Source organism: Emydura macquarii, unplaced genomic scaffold (genome assembly GCF_026122565.2).
Source record: "Emydura macquarii macquarii isolate MOO-44397 ecotype Brisbane River unplaced genomic scaffold, CSIRO-AGI_Emac_v2 contig_1253, whole genome shotgun sequence".
Taxonomy (NCBI): domain Eukaryota; kingdom Metazoa; phylum Chordata; order Testudines; family Chelidae; genus Emydura; species Emydura macquarii.
In genome coordinates, this window is record NW_027131390.1 from 87986164 (window position 1) to 88007353 (window position 21190).

General features: G+C 39.2%; 1 protein-coding gene across 5 annotated transcripts in view; it reads right to left on the reverse strand.

Annotated features, from left to right (window-relative positions):
- Nucleotides 1–21190, reverse strand: part of MBD5 (methyl-CpG binding domain protein 5) — a 218134-nt gene that overhangs the window by 37591 nt on the left and 159353 nt on the right. For 3 of the 5 annotated variants that reach the window (XM_067549487.1, XM_067549486.1, XM_067549488.1), the window contains 3 exons: nt 19230–19410; nt 12666–14801; nt 1022–2047 (listed from right to left, as the gene is read on the reverse strand). In XM_067549487.1, the coding sequence (XP_067405588.1) occupies nt 1022–2047; nt 12666–14801; nt 19230–19410 (3343 nt within the window). The remainder of the gene's footprint in view (nt 1–1021; nt 2048–12665; nt 14802–19229; nt 19411–21190) is intronic. The other 2 variants (XM_067549489.1, XM_067549490.1) reach the window with 1 other exon arrangement.

Below are 21190 nucleotides of genomic sequence, written 5' to 3' on the forward strand. Positions count from 1 at the left end.
TTTCTTATTTGAGTTAACACAAAACTAATGTTTTTTTTCTAAAGTTTATACTTGTGGAATTAGCTGATGAAAAATCAATAGACATTTCAGATAAAAAATTAATCCTAATTCAATAACAATTCTAATGCTAAATTAAATTGTATCGTATAAGTAGGGCTGAATTCACAGGAACAATCTTCTAGCTTGACATAAGAAATAAAGTTGCAATGCTTTCCAGCTCTGTGACACAATATTTTAGTCATCCTACTGGTATATTTATTGGTTTATTGAGTCCAAACAGCACAGAACACAAAATATATCACATGTTCTGGGTAAATTCATCAAGGGACTAGAGATTTAGGAGCACAGTTTAGGTTTAAGATTTAATTTAGTTATGTTAGGGCTTGTCAGGTGTGATACCCTCAGTTTCTAAACTACAATGAAGAAACGAAAAACAAAGAAATATGAGAAGAGAAATGTACAATCAAGGGCTAGAAAGGGCAACCTACTTCACGGAAGTTGTGCAAGGCTTTATTTGGAGTGCTTTATGTACTACTATATAGGACGTGTGCTATGGTTTTGGCATATTTTTTATTTAAATGGAAAAAATGCACTTGGCCATTTTTCATCTACTGCACAGCTACTCATACTAACCCTGTGATGCCACATACATTTGAAATAGAACACTGCATCCCAAAGATGCACCTGTGCTTTTATTACATGAAAAATAAAAGGCGTCCAAATTGCCAGACTGAATTTAAATGTGCGTAGTAGGTTTAGGTGGCATCAAAATGAGGGAATGGAAAATAAAATTATATCCAAAAACAGTATTAAATATTGCTGAATTTTAAAAAATTGCTATTTGAAATTTCCGACAGTAAAGATTATGTTTTTCAATAGAAGTATTCAACGAGCTGTGACATACAAAACCCTTTTAGAAATAGTGCAATGAAATGGAGTCTTTAAAAATAGAAAATAGAATCAGAAACTCTCCCCCCAACCTTTTTTTTTTTTTTTAAATCTGTGAAAAAAATTAACTTACCAAGCAGACCTGTCCCCAGTAGAGGGTTAAGTAGCTGTGGCACCACAGAGTTACTGTTGAGTTTAGCTGGACCAGATGTATTCCCAGCATTATTAGATATGTTCAGCAATGTTTCTGCCATTGACACCACTGCTGTCCCACCAAGTGTTGAGACAGACAGTGCTGTCACTGCTGATGATGTAGTGGTTGTGGTAGTGGTTGCCTGGGAGGAGGTTGCTATGGATATCTCTGGATGATTAGCAGTGTTGCCCGATGCGGAGTTCAGGACACCTCCCAACAGCTGGGGATTCAAGGCCATTAATCCCGAGGCCCCAGTGACAGCTGGGAGGAGCAAGGGGTTAGAAGTAGTGTCAGTGCCTGTAAAGCCTGGTATAGGGTTCCCCAGGGGGTTGGTTAAAAGGGTCTCTGCTCTGTTGCTGTCTGACTGATTGCTTGGCAAATGGTCTGGTGGGGCTGTCATCTGTGTTACTGAGGGTAAAGGGTTATTTTGCTGTTGTAACAAATCTGAGATGGTCAAATTGAAAGATGGTAGGGGAAGCATGGCAGCTGCTTGGGCTTGATTCTGAAGTAGGGCTGCTAGAAGCTGAAAATGAGCAGGTTGTAATACCTGCCCATCCATGTCACTGGAGAGAAAAGCTAGCGCAGCATTTACACTTGGGCTGAGAAAACCTAAAGGGTTGAGGATGACCTCAGACTTGCCTTCTCCTGCTGAAGGCTGTAGCATATTTAATAGATTCTGGTTTAGGAGATGTTGTTGATTCACTGGCAAAGAAATAGGTAGAGAATTGAGGAGGTTTGGATTCAAAGAATGCGGAAGATTGTTGTTTGAAGAGCAGTTCTGTGGAAAGTGAAGTGTGTGTTCATGGCCAACAAAAGGGAAATCACTCCCAATGGGCAGCTGGCTCTGAAGTGGGTTTCCAGCTGCAGTAGTGACTATAACACCATCTTGAAGAACAGATGTTGTCTTAGTGATGGCAGGTTGGCTGGTTCCAGCTATGGCTATGGAAGATGATGGTCCTGACCCGCCTGTAACACAAAACAATACATATATTAATGATGTGTATTGAAGGACAAATACTATCCTCATTGCAATGATAGACTCATCCTAGTACAGCTATATTCAACATTCAGACGAAGAAAATTCAAACAACAACATGATTTCAACTTTTTTTTAAATAAGAAAGACAATTTGCAACTAATTATTTCAGATACTACACAGAAATGCCATCTCCACATCACAACTGGAGTCCGGCTTAAATCAAAACCTTACGTTTCTTTTCAAACTCCTTCAGCAGAGAATTGTGTAAGAGGATTTCATTGTTTTATTAAATATATTTTGAATTAGTCTAGGACTGAAAAGTACCCACCATTTGCTACGTACAGTCTTGGACTCATACCACATCCAAATGTGGAAAATGAACGATCAGTGACAGCCTTAAAACATAATGGTAAAGAGTATGGTCCCAAGATTATACCAGGAAACTGGGAGCCAGAACTCATGGATTCTATTCCCAGCTCTGTCACTTTATTGCTTTTTCCATCTGTAAAATGATCAGAACACTTCCCATCTCACAGTGTGTTTTGAGAATTATTGTTTGTAAAGCATCATTTCGGGCATCCTTGGAGGAAAGCATAATTGGTATTATTGTGAAATTTAATTGGCAAGTTCCAGAAAACGTTAAGGTCTAATACAACTTGCCAAGGAAAACAACTGAAATTTTCTTGAAGGAAAAGGTGAAGTCATTTGGGTGACCTGCGTGGATCCTTTGCTTGGAGTGGTAGAGAGTAGATTTAGCATAAAGTCTATTATTTATTCAAGACTGGTTATTCTTTTTCTGTTTCTGCATATTTGTCTACCAGCCTTGACCAATGTTGGACTCCACAAATAAATTATCTGTTTTCCCCTACCTGAAGGAGATTTATTATTTGAACTGACAGTAGCTGCATGCAAAAGATGAGTGTCAGGGGAGGAGGAGAAATAAAACATAATGTAGCCACCTTTGAACCATATTTTTCAACTTTTTACGGTGACCAAAAAGATGCCCTAAGTCTCAGAAAACATAAATACTAAAAATGCAGATTAAGTTGATAGCAGCAAACCAATTTATTTTATCTTTTATTGAAAAACTGCACAAATTCCATTGTGTAGTCTGTTGATCAAATAAGGATCAGAAAGCATCAAATAATAATTTAGCAAATCTACAGAAAAATATTATTGGACAGTGGGAGTTTAACAATTCTCTGAAGATAGTTGAAGACAGAATCCAATTTTTTATCTGACAACTCAAAATACCATCTTTCAAGCAATGTAAAGTATTGACAGCTAAACACTACATATAGAGTTATATATATTATATGAGATGTCAACAGTTGAGTTCCTTGGGCCAAGAATCATGCCTTCTTTTCTGGGAATCAACTACATCATTATGATAAGACAAATAAAAATAATGTTGGAGCTCAAGTTGATGGAAATCAAGCTGGTAATCATAAGAACAGGATTTCACAAGCTCCCAGGGCTCGCATGTTAGAGGTTGGTACAAATGAGTCCCTCCCCACACAGATGAGTATGCAGGAAAAAAATGTGGTTTGGAAATATATATCCAAAGTGATCAGCAGCTTCCCCAAAATATCCAATAAAAAACTGAAAATAAAATAAGTTCATAAGAAATTGAGGGTGGTGAGTGGCAATCCAATGACATATAAGAGAATGAGAATTACAAGTATGCTAAGTAAATTTGTTTTCTTTCAAGATAACTCTCCTATTGGATACCCATTTCTGAAGTCTAAAAGTCTCTGAGAAAGTTTCTAAAACAAAATATCAGAGTAAAAAACTCTCTCTCTCTCTCACACTCACACACACACACACACGATTGCATGGAACATGACCACACCAACATGATGGAGTGGTACATAAGAGGTTTTGGGTTTTTTGTTTTTAATATGAATTTGGGACGGTCACATTGGTGCCAAAAGGCAATGACATGCATGATATGTGTAATTCATCTCAAACGAGTGGCATACCACACTACATCATCATATTTTCGGTACATGTCACATTTTTTGAAAAATTATTCTACAAATAATTATAGCATGTTTTATTGATACTATTTTTCATCTCTTACATCTGGAAGCTATGCATCCTTAGTACCATGAGTTTGATTGTACAGGTAACTAATATATTTTATAAAACTCTGAAAACATTATTAAGTAACATTTTCAAACATAACGCAGCATATTTTAAGGACTTTCCAGAGCTAGAAGCATGTTATCTGCATTTCACTGGAAAGTAGGAAAACTTCCTTTTTAAAAATAGTATAAAACTCCCTTTTCTAGCTCTGATGGGTCAGGTAAATGTTGGTACCTATCAGTGGTGTGATGTTGAGAGAGAAATTATATATTTTCAAAAAAGAAGGAAGTTTATTTATTTATTTATTTTTTAACGGCAACTATTTAATGCTGCTCAGAGGGTTTGAATATTAGGAGTACAAAAATCCAGGCTGAAAAATATTATGAGAAAAAAGAAAACCACGTGAGAATGTCTAGCAACAGAACCTATTATACCAGTGCCAAATGAAACAAAAAACTGGGTGGACTTTCTAAGGGCTTTTGTCCACTCCATATAAAAAAAAGGGACCTTCTCAAATCAGACTTGTGAAAAAGGAACTCACTTGGATGGGAATACAGTACAAATATGTTAAAAATGTTGGCAATTAGCTCATTGAAATAAAAGTGTTACTATGCTTGGAAGGATTGTCAGCTGAACAGCTTTACCTCGCATCATCTCTTCTTTGTACAATTTGGTAAAAGGTGGATCAGTCCAAAGCCCTGCACAGGACTATTTTTTAAATCCTGCTCCTGTCCCGCAATACCCCACCCACATTGTTTCTTGCATTTTTATCTTGCTCCCACCCACAAAAACCTTAGATCCAGCCAGAGAGATTCCCCCATACTACTAAAAAACCCAAAAAACACATCAGTTTATATAAACAGAATTCAGACACAATTTTTACTACTAAAAGAATAAAACAAATCTCTTGTACCATGTAAAAAAAAATACTTTAACTCCTGTTACAATAGGCATCAAATCTCTTTCTATTCCTTGCTCAAATTTAAATATTAAAACCTTTATTTAAGAAAAAAAGAAAAACTTGCTTTACGTTGCTGAAATTCTTTTTATGACAAACTGACGAGAGTTTTAGTGTTTTCCCACAAATTTACTGAAGTCCAAAGAACATTTTACCCGCACCTGCTATTATGGCAGCAGGTTCTGCAGGATCCATGGGATCGCAGTCCCGCTGCAGGACTCTAGATCAGTTAACGGAACTTGAAGCACATTCACTCTGCAAACTGATCTCACTGCCACCAAGAAAATGAACTTCCATACAAGAAATGTAAGATCACAGATATAGAGTAGATAAACAGAAGATTTCATCAGCTTAGTATGGACCTCATTAATAATCCATAACACAGTGGGTTCTTGAAATATGGGTTTCAAAGGCATTAAGCCTGACATGAACCTTGAGAAACAAGGGAGCACACAGACAGGTCTATCTTCATCACACTTATAATAAGCTGAAGTAGCTGCCAAAGTAACATTGAGATAATTTCTTTTTTACCTTTATTTTTGTTTCATTTAAATCAAATTAAAAATGATGGGGGTCTAAATTAGCTGTTACACGCAAGAAGAGATCTTGGAGTCATTGTGGATAGTTCTCTAAAAACATCTACTCAATGTGCAGCGGCAGTCAAACAAGGCTAACAACATTAGGAACCATTAGGAAAGGGATAGCTAAAAAGACCGAAAATATCATGTCATTATATAAATTCATGGTACTCCCACACTTTGATTACTGCGTGCAGTTCTGGTCGCCTCATCTCAGAAAAAGATATATTAGAATTGGAAAAGGTACAGAGAAGAACACCACAAATGATTAGGGGAATGGAACAGCTTCCATATGAGGAAAGATAAAGTGGGACTATTTACCTTTGAAAAGAGACAACTAAGGGGGAATATGGCAGAGGTCTAAAAAGCCATGGATGGGATGCACAGAACAAATAAGGAAGTGTTATTTACCCCTTCACATAACACAAGAACCAGGGATCATCCAATTAAATGAATAGGCAACAGGTTTAAAACAAACAAAAGGAAGTATTTCTTCACACAATGCACAATCAACCCATGGAACTCATTGCTAGAGGATGCAGTGAAGGTCAAAAGTATATAACTGGGTTCAAAAAAAGAATTAGATAAAATAATGGTCCATCAACGGCTATTAGCTAATATGGGAAGGGAAGGAACCCCATCCCCCTGAGTGTCCTTAAACCTCTGACTGTTGGAGATTGGGACTGGATGATGGGATAATCACTCAAAATTGCCATGTTCTGTTCATTCCCTTTGAATCATCTGGCACTTGCCACTGTTGGAAGACAGGACATTGGGCTAGATGGTCTGACCCAGTATGGCTATTCTTATGTTCCCTGTCTGGAGCTTTATGCAATTCACTAATGAAAAGGCAGTAAAAGGTATCTACAGCCTATATGAATTTAATTCAGACACCTGTTAGAGGCATCTGCCTCAAAACCCCATTATAAATTCAAAGGATTAAGCAAAGAAACCATGGAAAATGTTTTTTTCTTGCCCATAGCTTTCAGGAGAGATCCAACAGTACGGCATGCTTCTTTCCTGATCATTCTCCAATAGGCCAAAGGATAGGGTTTATATACTTCCCTTGACTTCCAAGAGAGCCTTGCTCGAGGCAAGAATTATATGGCCACCACTTCCCCAGAAGGGTCTGTGTTTCCCAGTAAACCTGTGCTCCTACATCTGAGAAAGAGGCCAGCTGGGAACTGCCCTGAGCTGCTTTGTCACTCACTACTGAGGGCAATCTTAGCCTGTGTTGGTCACGGAACTATAGTCTCAGATCCTGTAACATGAGTCAGTAGCAAGGGCTTTTTTTCCTGTCTTTTGTTTTAATTTAAATGTTTTAAAAACAAACCTTGCCTGAGACCCATTTCTCTTCCCACTAGTGATCATGTCCTGCTCCCACAGGTATTGTTCCAAGAAAACCTGCAACTAAGTAGTAGAGATCCAGGACAGTTCCTGTTGCAAACCTTAAAAGGGTCTGTGCACACTTTTATTTGTTTCTGTTACTGATTTAAAAATATAAATCTGCATAACATAACTGTAATATCTGCATACAACATATCCTTGCATTCCTTACCTCCAGTTCTACTGATATTACAGCTTTCCTCAGCTCAGCTGCCTTATTATTATTTATTTGTGTTATCATAGCACTGAGGAGCCCCAATCATGGACCAGGACCCACTGTGCTTGATTCTGTACAAACACAGGACAAAAAGACAGTTCCTGTCCCATAGAACTTACAATCTAAGCATAAGAGAAAACGGATGGATAGACAGTTATCAGAAGAAGTGCATCTAGAACTATGTTCTCCTCTTGCCATATATTGTATTTGTTTGTGCTCCATGGGTTCTTTCAAATGGTGGGGGGGTTCCTCCTCCAAATGGTAACCTAGAAAAGGGGGCATGTGCTGGATTTGGCTCAGCAAGCACAGCTCATTTTCCTCCTTTCCCGTCCCTCCACTGTTTCAGCCACAGCTGGGCAGTCTCTGCTCCCAGGGTTTCCAGGGCAGTGGCAGTAGTGACCCAGCCTTAGATTATACAGAGATTTTGTTATACTGCTAAATGATGCTGAACACCACAAATCAGAGATGGGAAATGACAATTTTCAACACATTGTAACAGCCAAATTTAAACAGGATATCACAGAATGAACTGAAAAGGCCTGGACCCACCACAAAGGAAATTCCATGACCTAGTTTCAAAGGCTTACTACAAGGAATGGAAAAATTAGGATCTTTTATAATGGAAAGTGTTAGATAATTGATGTAGGAGTCTTTGACAGCTCCCCCTATACTTCAGTTGTTTTTGAACAGTGTTTGCAGTCAAAATATTACAGTACTGAGAACCAGAAAAGTGAAATTGACTTAACTGATTTTCATTGCTCAAACTGAGAGAAATGCAAACAGTAAACAGCATGAATGGTTAAAAAAAAAAAAAAAAAAAAAAAAAAAAAATTTTTTTAGATTTATTTAGCTTTTAGAGCCAAATTTTGTCATCCTTATGCTTAAGAGTACCGTGATATAAAAGGTGCTATTTGTGGAATAAGTAAACCTGAGTTAGGGTGGCAAAATCTGACCCTCTGTGATCTTAAGCATTATTAAAAGCATAGGCAAAGAGCCGGCTATCTAGTTCTTGGTGATTCTTCCAATGGTTTACCCCAGTAACTAATTTCTGATCAGTAAACATTAGGACTACTTATAATTCAAACTGACATGTAAAACCTATTAAGGAGTAACTGTTTCATAGTGAATTAGCAACTATAATATGTAAAAAAAAAAAAAAAAAAAAAAAAAGAACGCAAAACTAAACTCAAATAAAAACAGTAGTAGCACATCCAAAATCCACAGGACACTCCTTTGACTAAATCACTCTTGTATATGTCTGACACTTCCTAACATTATACAATAGCTATCATCCTGCTGTAACTTTGACAAAAATACAGTAGTGGCATGGTATGGTAATGGGTGATTCCTATAAATAACACAAGTGCAGATAGATTGCTAACTTTCAGTACCAGTTTACTAGTTATAGAATATGTTTAGGAAATTCAGATGCATATAAATCCAAGGCCTGTCTACTAAATAATTCAGAAGACATGAACTTAACTCAAAATCAAAAGACCAATAATCGTCCCATCACTAGCAAAACAACGTGTTATGGAGCATTGGATTCGAACAATACTTAGACAAAGGACTTAATGCCATCAGTGACACAACAGTTTCAAAATCAGTTGTCTAAGGATTGACCAAATCTAATCATCCATAACACATCAGATTTTTTGGTACAAGCTAAGGTGTGAGTTTAAACCAATATAAACATACTGGTATAACTCATGTGGACACTGTTATAGCATAAGAGGGCCTTTTTTAGGGTGTACTTTATGTTGCTTGGGAAGGGGGTAATGCAAAACTGAAAAAAGCCAATTGTACCAGAAAAAGGGTCCATATAGGGTGTTATGTAGGTATAACTATACTCTATAACCATACTGTATCACTGATAAAACTTTCCTGTGCAGACTAGGTCTTAATTGTTACTTCTGAAATGCATTTCCTTGGGGGCCAACACTACCCTAGCAGAGGGTTGTGATTGTGAATGTGTATGCCTTTGCTGCTACAACTCCATTATGGTTTGCAAAATAGCGTTGGCATTGCTTCTCACATACACAGTCTCTTTTGCTCAGGCATGAGAGGTGCTCCCTCCTTTGGGAAGCAATCCAGCCTGCCCGAAAGCAATAATGGTAATGATGGTGCAGAAGGGGAGGAGAGGGGGAGACTCAAATCTGCTCAAAGAAGAGTAATGTAATGGCAAGCTTTTATGTGAATGGCACTTCCACTACCATGCCACGTAGGGGCACATAGATGGGGCCATGTTGTTGGAGCAGAAACAAGGAGACCCCGTGTGGGAGTGTGTCTAGGATCCTGCATCTAAATCCAAGCCTGGACTAATGAACTGAAAATAGCAGTTTATTATTACTTCCTGTATAATGTGAAGTCTTTCTTAATCTCTTCACACCTGTATGAATAGTTTGTGAGCAAAATCAACCCCTGGAGTTCCATACTAATTCTTCTGTTGGAGGGAATGGTTGCCATTCTCTGCTGATTTCTGATCTGTAGGAAGCAAGGGTGATGGAGATTAGAAAGCACAGCTCCTCCAGGAGTCTAGCTTCCAGTGGTTCTACCTTGCATGGCTGTTTGCAGAAACCCCCACCAAGGATGAGGTCCACAGTGTAGGTCAGAATAAAGGACAAGTTAATATAGTTTATTGCTGTACTAACTTGCACTGCTTTCCCCCCACGGTGCTGGGGAAGTGGTGAGAATCCTGAGCCCAGCTGGCCATAGTGCCTGCACCATTGTGCCCCATTCAACATTGCAGAGCTGGAAAACTGTGGAGTTCCTGTAGAGGATCTTCTGTAAGATTTGTAGTAGCAAAAGAAAAGTCTGCTTCTTAGGCAAGACTCCCCTTTTGGTCTGTGCAGATCAGAATATGGGATATTAGAGTTATTAGAGCTTATCCATTCTTCTGTTGTTCAGACCAGGGGCCACTCTAGCTATAGGCAAACCAAGCATCTGTCTAGGGCAGTAGATTATGCCTGGGGTGGCAGGGCCAAACCTGAGTGGCACCGTGACTCTGTCCACCAAGTCACAACACCACTCACACAAATTTTGGCACAGCTACACCCCCATCTTGACAGAGGGGCAACTGGGCCAAATTTGAGTGAGTGGCATTGTGACCTGGTGCTTGGCCCCTGCATTTCTACTATAACAATAATCCACCAGAAGGCTTGCCACACACATCAGAAATTCCAACGAACCCCCTGATCCCCAGGTGCATCTTCTTGGTTGAGAATCTTTGTTCTAAGGAATAGGAATAGGAATGGGAGCAACAGAATGAAGTTTTCCCTAGAGCAGCAGATTGTCTTGAGCAGCCTCTGACAGTGAATGGGTAAAACTGCCAGGAAAGTGTTAAGGGTTCCCTGCCTGCCACATGACTGAGGGGCTTTTCTGTGAGTTTGGGGTGGACAAAGAAAAAAGCATCTGGGAACCACTGCCTGAACTGGTCAGAGCAATCGCTTTGCTTTTGTGTTAGGAGTTTTGTGTTTTGAATAATACAACGTGCTCTTAGGAAAGAGCCTGGATCTGACTTGAGAGTGGCACTAATTCTTTGTCTGGCTGGTGAGAGAGCCCACCAGCTTACAATCACTTTTGTTTGATACAGGATATTTATCTGTCACTGTATAAATATAGGAAATTTTAAGAAATTTTTTTTTTTTAAATCCAAAGCCTATAATAAATATCAAACAGATGCAGTTTTTCTATTTAGTTAATATCTGATGTGTTTTCACAAATTTGCAGAGATATCAAAACATATTTTAGCACTCTTTTAGTCAATGTTAATAAGAGGGAATGAAGTTTTCTGACATGTCTCCCTTTTGACAGTAAATAACACAAATAGTAAAGAAGAGAACTGACATTGCATACCTGCTGGTTCTAGGAATTTTCATAACAGGATAAATACATTACAGATCAAAGTACAGAAAGCTCGCTACATTTTTGCAATTGACTATCTAATTTTTTCAAAAGTCTAATTATAAGCCTAATAAAATTATCAAGATCAACACAACTATAAAGTTGACCAAAAAAAAAAAAAAAAAAGATGAAACAGGGCTACATTTGCTAACTTTCATACCCTTGGACATTTGTCCCAATCTCCAGAAGCATATACACCTATTTTATGTTTGATATAAATAGTAAATAATTAATACATTATGCTCCCTGCATAAGCATAGACACTACTAGAATAGTTATAGTAACTTCGGGCAATTGCTTTTCTGCCTGGAGGAGTCTTGCATGTGGGGTTCCACAAAGTTATCATCATCCCACATGCTCAATACATACATAGGGCCATTGGGAGGGTTAGTGAAAAGGAAGGATGGAAGTGTTTTCAGTTTGCTGATATAAAGCTATCTCCATTTTATCTGACACAGAGGATGTGGCTGAGCTTCTTTTGCAATGGGGCATGGATCTGAATGAATTGGCAGAGGCTCAATCCAAAGAAGACTGAGATGATGGTAGGCTGGGAGAAGCAATCATAGAATGTGAAAATGATTATATTGGTTTCTGTTTCTGGGGCTGTTTGCTTGCCACTTGTCATTAACTTGGCAATTCAGGGATATTTTTACCCATCCAACTGTTAGATGTTCATAACTATGATGGTATTTTTTTCCCATCTGGAAAAAAAATCTGTCTGTCAGGAGGTACAACCTGCACTGTTGGATGTGGATGTTGTCACCTTTATCCAAGTGTTTGTCAATTAGACTATTGAAATGTGTTCTACATGGGGCATCATCTTAAATCATCTGAGCAACTGAAGCTGCTGTAGAAGGCAGTGGTCTGCTTATTAAGTCATGTATCTTGCCATGACCATGAACAATGCTCCAGAATCTGCCTTGGCTGCTTGTGGATTTCTGGGTAGAGTTTAAAAGTGTTGTTTGGGACATATAAAACTCTAAACATGTTGAGACCTGATCACTTGAGAATTCTCTCTCCCTCTGTTCCATACTACTATAGTCCCTCAACTCTGAAATTCACTCCCCTTGGTCTTAAATAGCCCAAATCTGTTGACATTTAAGAAATGCTACAAAACCGATCTATTTGGGCACGTGTCTGAGGACAGTTGAAGTTTTTATCAGCCTGGACAGGTCTACAGATTTTATCTATTGGGAGGATTAGAGTTTTGTAGGAGTTAATGGGGAGGAGAGGCACTCCAGGTTTTGTGAACATGATGCTTTGGTGTAAAAAAAGGTTGATTTTATTCTACTGTTGTTTTTGTCTTATTTGGACTGTGTTTTTATCTGGTAATCAGCCTGAGACAGTAATACTTCTTATGCCTATATGATTAAATGAAAGTAGATAACTAAAAATAAAATATATGTTTAGAAACAATTCATAACACAGTTCAAAACTGTCAAACATATGGGTAACCCTTTTAAAAGGAAACATACCTGCTTCAGGACTTGTTTGATTACAGCTGCTAACAATGCTGTTTGGTATCATTGGAGTGGAGGATGCGTGGATTCTTGACTGAGGTGGGTTCGGATGTAATGAATTTCCTAAAGTCATTCCTGACTGACTGAGCACCCCACAGTTCCCACTAGCCTGCATCTGATTTATTAAACCAGCAAGATGGTTGTTTGGGCCTGGGCTAGTACCATGGACAAAGTTAGTGTTTGCATTCTGGCAGTGCATACCTTCCCCTCTTAAAGGTAAGCTCTGTGTCAATGAATTCTGAAGAGTGCCAGAGTTCATATTGGTGTCTGTAAAATGCATCTGGTTAGTAGAACAAGGCAAAACAGTATTTGAGCTTACACAACCAGTGGTACTATTGCTGCTCATATGAGAACTTTGACAACTCATGGATTGAAGTAACTGAGACATAGAACTGATGGGAAATGAACTTTGACTTTGCTTTCTTATCAAATCAGATCCAGGTTTAGGTACTCCAGAACTATCCAAATGAGACTGTCTAAGCAAACTCAATACTGTGGTAGTTGGTTGTTTTCTTTTCCTCAAAGGGTCTTTTTGCTGAGACATCAGTTTATCTCGGAGTGCTGCTCGACCACTTTGCCCTTCACTTGTTGGTAGAAGCATGTTTGCAGCAGGAGGAAACATGGTGTTTAAAGTGCTATGTCCTTCATTGTTGCCACCACTGGCAACAGCTCCAGAATTGCTACTGCTGCTATTGTTGTTACCAGCAAGTTTATTTTGATTTGCTAGCTGTGCTTTGGCTGCTGCTGAAAGTAAACTACTTGCTGGAAAAGAGGCAGCATTGTGCTGGTTCAAGATCTGATTTAAAGGCATTCCCAGCAAACCAGGCTGACTCTTCAGGGGACCACTTCCAGCAGATGCAGTAGAAAAAACTGCATTGCTTGGAGGATTTAGTACATTACTTATTCCAGCAATTAATGGGTTAGGGATGTCCTTGTACTGATGAAGTCCATCAGGCTTGGTGGAAGGGCTTGATGGCATAGATGGTCTTGGAGACCCTATTGTTGATCTTGGTGACCTGGGAGGAACTTTAATACCACTACAAGATGACTGTGGTCCTACTGGAGGCAGCATGAAATTTCCATGATCTGATGATGTGGAAGATGACCGTGATCTTTGGGGAGAAGCCTCAATCCTTCCAATCCCAGATGCCATCATGTGAACTGGAGAAGTCACTGGTGAAGGAGAGAGGGAGGTTGAAGCTGAATGCTGAACTCTTTGTACATGACTGCCATGGTTCATGTGACCAGGTTTTACAGTTGGCAAAGGGAGATTGCTTGGCAAAGGGACAACAGCAGGAGGCATGCTTACATTCATCACAGGTACCTGAGAATGGACATTAGAATGGAAAGTAGTTGGGTTAATGATAACAGGATTCTGATTAACTGGCTTGCTAGGAATAGGGTCAAGAATGCCAAGTGGATCCTTCTCTGATGTTAATGGCTTTTTCTGAAGAGCACAAGAAGGTGGAGGAGGTGGAGGCGGGCCTTGGGGTGGTTTATGGTGAAACATTGTTCGTGGTAGATCCATATTAGCTGAAAAATTACACATGGGTTTTTTCATTACTGGAGTTTTTGTGGTCAAGGTTGGGGAAAGAGGTATATTAGTCCTTCCAGCCATTGCACAGGATGACTGAACTGGAGAACCATGTAGCATTACTGAAGGTGGAGATAAAGGAGTCCTGTTCATGTGAACAGGACTAGAGTTGGGTGCGCCATGAAAACTGGAATTGTTCCTTGTGAAAACATCAGGGCTTCCAAGTGGGTCAGTCCTAGGAGAGATTGAACCATCCCCATATATCTGTGATCCTGACGAAGCTGGACTAGGCATTCCACCGTGACTGCCACGATATGGAGACTTCTGTCCATGATCATTACTGCCCAATCTCTGCCTAGGATAGACAGAATGAAGTTCTTGTTGCTGGCTTCCAGTCACTTCTTGTACGTAAAGCCTACCCATGGCGTTAGATGCCCCTATCATTAACTTGAAAGGAGTTTTACATTCTGGCATCACAGAATTTGTAATTCCTTCATGTGATTTATTCCTCATTGATCTTGGAGTTGCTGCTCGAGAAGGTACTACTGGAGTTGCACCTGATATTAAAGAAACAGTAATTACTGTTTTGAAATCTCTTTAAAAATTAAGTTTTACACATATGCATACCCATTTATATCTATTACATAAATAACTTTTTCTGTATTTTTGTAAGTTCCAAAGTTAAAATTCAAAAGTTCAGAAATCCCATATTTATGGTTGCCTGTTCAAAAATAGCATGTGATCATATAATTAAAGATTGTCATAATGCATCTGCACAAAAGAAGCAAAAATCAGGTTGTGTGGGCAACCGGACATGTGTCATTTCCTAACTTTCAATTGTTTGACTTTGCTATTTAAATAACTTTCTTTTAGCATGGAAAAAACTGTCATTTCATAACTTTTTTTCCCCTAGGAGACAGATTAAAACAATCTTTTGTGCAACTGTAACAACCCCCCTATTATGCATCATCATCAGAGTTTAATGCCCAAACTTTCAGCATCTTAGCAAACTGCTATCACTTCAGCCACCAGACTAACTATGTTAGCTGGCAGCAGCAGAAGGTGGTTATTCCAAAGGAAAAATGGGCATCCGGTACTGTGTGCAGGGTGAAATGGGTATATGCCATGCCCAGCCCTGCTCCCCTACCCCTCCCACCCCCGCTCCCTAGGAGAGGAGGGGCTCCTGCTATGTATTGGAGGAGAGGATGGGCTGCTGGGGCAATATATTGGGCCTGAGGGGCTTACAGGGTGAGCCCTGAATATGTCTCGTTCTCTCTTCCCCTAAAAGTAAGGGGAACTCATGGCTCATGAGGGGAAAAAATGGGACACTGAGCCATGTACCAGCTCTGGGGGATGTATTGGAAGTGGGGGCTCCCAGTCCAGATCTTCTACAATTGCTGCCACTATAGCTGCTCTGCCAGCTCCCACGCATTCCCAGTTCAGTTTATTGTTGTGTTGCTGCTGCTGCTTAAGCGGCAGTTTGGGCTGAGCTCTTCAGAATGTTTGTGTTCAGTTATTATTTTGCCATGATGCCAGAGTTTTCTTGGAGAATGCAAACAACTGAAGGGAAATGGTGATTTTTAAACAGTCTATAAGTCAGTTAAATCTGATTGAAATTTGGTACGGAGAAAGCTGTTTAACTTGAGTAGTGCCTTTACGTCGTCCTATGAAATTTCAAAGGCCTGTTGCAAACAATGGAGATGTTTGAGCTTCTCAAAAAAAAACAAAAACAAAAAACAAAAAACCAAGAAACTTTTATAATGAAAAACGCTTAACTAATCATTAGAGTTGCTTCCTACTCTCCCTATAATAAAACAACAAACCACAAAAAAAAATATCTATCCAAGACAATGGATAAATTCTCTCCCCAACATGCAGCTTGAAAAAAGTGGGCCTTTTGCTGGGAAGTCTCTAGGCTGGATATGGAATCTTCCCAGTGCCCCCATCCAGGCCGCTCTAGACTCTCTTTCTAACCCATGGAAGTGCTGCATCTCTGTCTATAAGGGACTATGGCCAATCACCTGAAAGCCCTCTTTCATACTCATGAAGCATGTCCAGACTGAAGCTGGAAGCGTGCCACCCCCAGGTAAACAAACTCATGTTAGCACTTGTTGAGCTAGTGCAATTAAAATAGCAATGTGGATGATATGGAATGAGTGGCGGCTTGGGCTTGCCTCCTGAGTTCATGCCACATGGACTCAGCCACATGGGTCCAAGCTTGGTGGCTAGCCTAAGCTGCTGCCTGTGCCACAACATCCACACTGCTATTTTAAACACACTAGCTCAAGCAGTGCTAAGGTGAGTGTCTGCTCAGGCTGGGAGGCACACTTCCAACTGCAGCACACACATGTCCATGTAGCGAACACCACAGGGTTTTCCAATGCCTTTATCTGGGTCATATGATTTGGCCGTTAATGCTTCAACCCTGATTATTAAATTAAAAGTTAAAACAATAAGTTTCAATACATTTTTTTTTCATTAAAATTTGAAGTCACCTTTTCTGTCTCTAAGTGGAATTGAGAAACCAAATGGGTTTTTAGTTATTTATGTTTTAATTCTGGGCAATCATGTATACTAATATGAGCTTTTAAAAAATAATATACTGAAAGTACAAAATGGTAGGACTCAAGACTTTGAATATATGACATTCTTGAATCAAAAACACAAAAAGAAAAAAGCTGACCAAATTATTTAGAAGGAATGGATATATTACTATGAAAAAGGCAAATTTAATTTTGAAAAGTTTAAACAAAACCCTTTCAATCAAGAAGGCCAATGGCATATTGGGCTGCATTAGGAGGGGCATTGCTAGCAGGTCACGGGAAGTGATTATTCCCCTCTAAAGGCCGCATTTAGAATATTGTGTCCAGTTTTGGGCCCCCCAATACAAAAAGGATGTGGACAAGTTGGAGAGAGTCCAGCGGAGGGCAACAAAAATGATTAGGGGGCTGGAGCACAGGACTTATGAGGAGAGGCTGAGGGAACTGGGCTTGTTTAGTCTGCAAAAGAGAAGAGTGAGGGGGGATTTGATAGCGGCCTTTAACTACCTGAAAGGGGTTCTAGGGAGGATGGGGCTAGGCTGTTCTCGGTGGTGGCAGATGACAGAACAAGGAGCAACGGTCTCAAGTTGCAGGGAGGGAGGTCTAGGTTGGACATTAGCAAAAATTTTTTTACTTGGTGGGTGGTGACGCATGGGAATGGGTACCTAGGGAGGTGGTGGAATCTCCATCCTTAGAGGTTTTTAAGCTGCGGCTTGACAAAGCCCTGGTTGGGATGATATAGCAGAGGTTAGTCCTGCTTTGAGCAGGGGTTGGACTAGATGACCTCCTGAGGTCCCTTCCAACTCTAATATTCTATGATTCTATGATTCTATGTGAATATAAAATAATTTATTTTGCTTTTTTTTTCTTTTTGCACTCAAATGACTCAAACATTTCTAATGTTTAAAATTTCCGATATGGCAGTTGGCTCAGTGAAGAAGAGTCATTTTGGCCCCGATTTAGCAGTCCATTTCTGTCCAGGAAAGCTTAAGTCCTCCGCTAAATAGAGATGTATTTAAACTTGTATTTTAATGCTTTGCTGAATTGCGAATGATGTTGTAGTTGTTGTAGTAATAGTAGTAATTTATTTCTTTATTTAAGGATTTACAGGATTATTATGTTAGGTTTTGAGTTTCAGAGGGGGTGAGAAAGGGACTCCGTTTTCTCATACATATGCAAACTCTGTATTTTTGCGTTACAGATTTATTGTGAGAGTATAATAAATTAGGTAGTCCTGATTCCAGCCTCGGTACTACTTCTCATACATAGATAAAGTTCCATTTCCTTTTCTGCATACCAATATATATTTTTTCTAAATCCTCTATTTTCTCTTTTTACCTTAGGGATGGCATCATAAGCAGCAGAAATCAAGTATGGTGTCCTTTCTTCCAAGTTTGCTTACTCTAGGTACTTGCACCCTCAGACTGCAATCATTTCCCCTTACAGAGCACTCATTGTGTTCTTGGCACGCAGTCTCAGAACATGCAATATTTAATTTCGATAAGAGACTGCGCATTCACATGCATGCAAAGGTGCATATAAATTCCCCGACTGACAAGTGCTCAATTCCCACCTCCCTAGTGACAAGGCCGCCACCACACACACTGCACTGATAGGCTGGACCATCATCCTAGTTGCCAGTCTCTCCCATTATGACATACTCTTTCTTTATCAGCTGTAGAAAAACTGACCCATCCTCCACAAAATAGACATAAATGTGTATGTTTCAACACGCAATCAGATGGCTCATTCAAATGCATGCAACATTTGACTCTGTGACTAAATTACAAAAGCAAATCTATGCAAGTGCATATCACGGAATGTGGGATATAGGCACATATTAAAATTTATGGAAATGTGCATATCTGAAGAGGCAATCTTTGCAGGGGCACATAGTTCTGGGAGGAATTGTGTATTGGAAAGGTTTCTTCAACTGGGAGATGGATAATAGTGATGTCAGGAAGGAAATTAGGGAAAATTGGGCAGTTGGGATTGGTTGGTTGGGGATATATTTAACATTTTATCATTTTCTTTCTTTCCTTTTTCTTGTTTTTAATATAGAAATTACATGAAGAAAGCTACAGTACATTTCTGCAATGATAAAGCTAAAAATAGAAATGCACAGCAGTCACAAAACTCCAAAGTTAAGGCTCCTAATAGCATTAGTTACATTGCACATATGTATTAAGGTAAACCTTTAAGATCATAAATAGTAATCCAAAAATATTAAAGTACATATGTACCATCTACAGTTGTGTCTAAGTTAACATTGTATGTATCTTAAATTTAGAATTTTTGTTACTTTTCTACTTTAAAATTCCCCTCCCTAAGGTTACATCAGCATACGGGGTTGAAATTAGTTTACTCTTTTAGAGAAGTAGTTTTTAACTTTTAAAAATCATGTAGTCAAATTAATCTTTTTTTTCCATGAATATCATCACTCACTTGTTCCACCCCCAGGACTAGTAAGAACCAGTGAAGGATGAGGAGCTTCCATGCTTTTATGAAGTGTAGCCACAGCAATAATTTTCCGTTTATGGATGCATAGCTTAGTGACATCTTCATCTGCTTTAACATCTTCAGCAGTTCTCTGTTTTACAGCAGCTCCAGGATCAAAATTGAATACCTGAAAAAAAATAATCCTAATATTAGCAACATTCATAAAAAGGTAGCAAATTCCAAAAATATACCTGAAATGGAAATGCAATCAGGTTAAAACTAAATTTGCCTTAATTCCTTAAATAATCCCCCTCACATATATTGAATTTCATGGTACATCAGCCTTTACAGCATGTTGTGGAAGATCTCTTGCCTCACCCCAGCCTGTCCTACAATCTCCTCTATTGGATACTGCTGACAAGCCCACCATTCCCGCTGCAGAAAGAGCCTACTGAATTTAGACAGTGGTAGATGGTATATCTTGCTTGTTCTTATTGCTTCCAACATGAAGGGTCGGTTCTGACGTGGAAAAGAATCACACTGCTACATTTTAGAGTTGGATGGGGTGCAGCTTTAATTGTGACACACAAAATCACATAACCATAGCTATGGGGAATACTATAGCCATAGGGAAAACCCTGGTGGCTATAGGGAAGTCAAGCAGCATGTCTGGATGCTGGGCAAATGTACTTCCCCTGGCTACCAGACACAAAAGACTTATATAGGGGTTGCTTAGGTTCATTTACATGTTGATCGTATAGTGGAATTTGATTAACAGTTTATACTTAACAGGAAAGACAATCACAATGTACAGCAGGGCACACCAGACGCCCTCACAGGAACACCTGAGGAGTCACTTGAGTATACAATGTAGTTTTCAGGGTCCCTGGCTAACACCCGAAGATGGGTGGTGACACAATACTTGTTCAAAAGCTAATTGTATGTAGTGAGTTTCTATGGGGCCGGTAAGACAAAAGGGGCAGGTACTGGTACTTATTGAAACAGGTGAAGTCTGTTCACAGACTTCAATAAGGCTTAAGGCTCATAACAGAGAACTTGCCTCTCGGGTGTGGTTCAGAGACCTCTGTGGGATTTTAACATCTTTATCCTAATTTCAGTTGAGGCATTCTGTTAATGGTTTAGCCTGGGGCTTCTATTTCAGTTTTAGGCTACAACTTCAGGCCAGGCCTTCTATGACCAGTTTCAGACCAGGCATTCTATTAATCAATTTTATGATTAATTCTTTGATTCCACAGTTCTCTCCCACTTCCACCCTCCACTCACATGTCCTCCTTTCTATGTCCACCCAACTAAGAACTGATTGAGAAAATGAATTCCTGAAGCAGTTCAACCAGCCAGCCACTAATCAAGAGAGGAACCATGGGAAAAAGCATCACAGTTGGAGTATGACCCAGAGTGGATGCCTGAAGCTGCTTGCAGTAATAATGAGGCTCTGTGATAAGGAAGGATGGTAGAAAATAATCCAACCCATTTCTATTTTGAGGCATGTGTTTGGGTGGATAGGGCTCAAAAAGGAGAAAGAACCTGTGTCCCAACCACACTGCAGCATTGAGTATTGTTAGTAATAGCAAGGCAACCCTGTAAACCAATGTTAATTATGATAAAAATAAAATGCAAATAAAAGTATGCAACCTGCCCTTTATTTTATTTTAAAGAACTTTGAAGAAAACAGCATTAGTGCACTGTAAATCCAGTTTAAAAAAAACAAACAAGATCCCCTATGTGGTTGGGATCAATTTGGGATCAAGGACAATAATTTATGTTTGTACACAAACATTAACTTTATGAATTTCAGGCCTTTACCATTATTTGATCCAATTTCTGGATACTATATGAAAGCTACTCTTATATAGCTCTTTAATATATGTAAATAATATATATATTTACATATAATAAAGAGCTATGTTAGAGTGGTGGCACTCGATGTATACTAATAATGTATATTT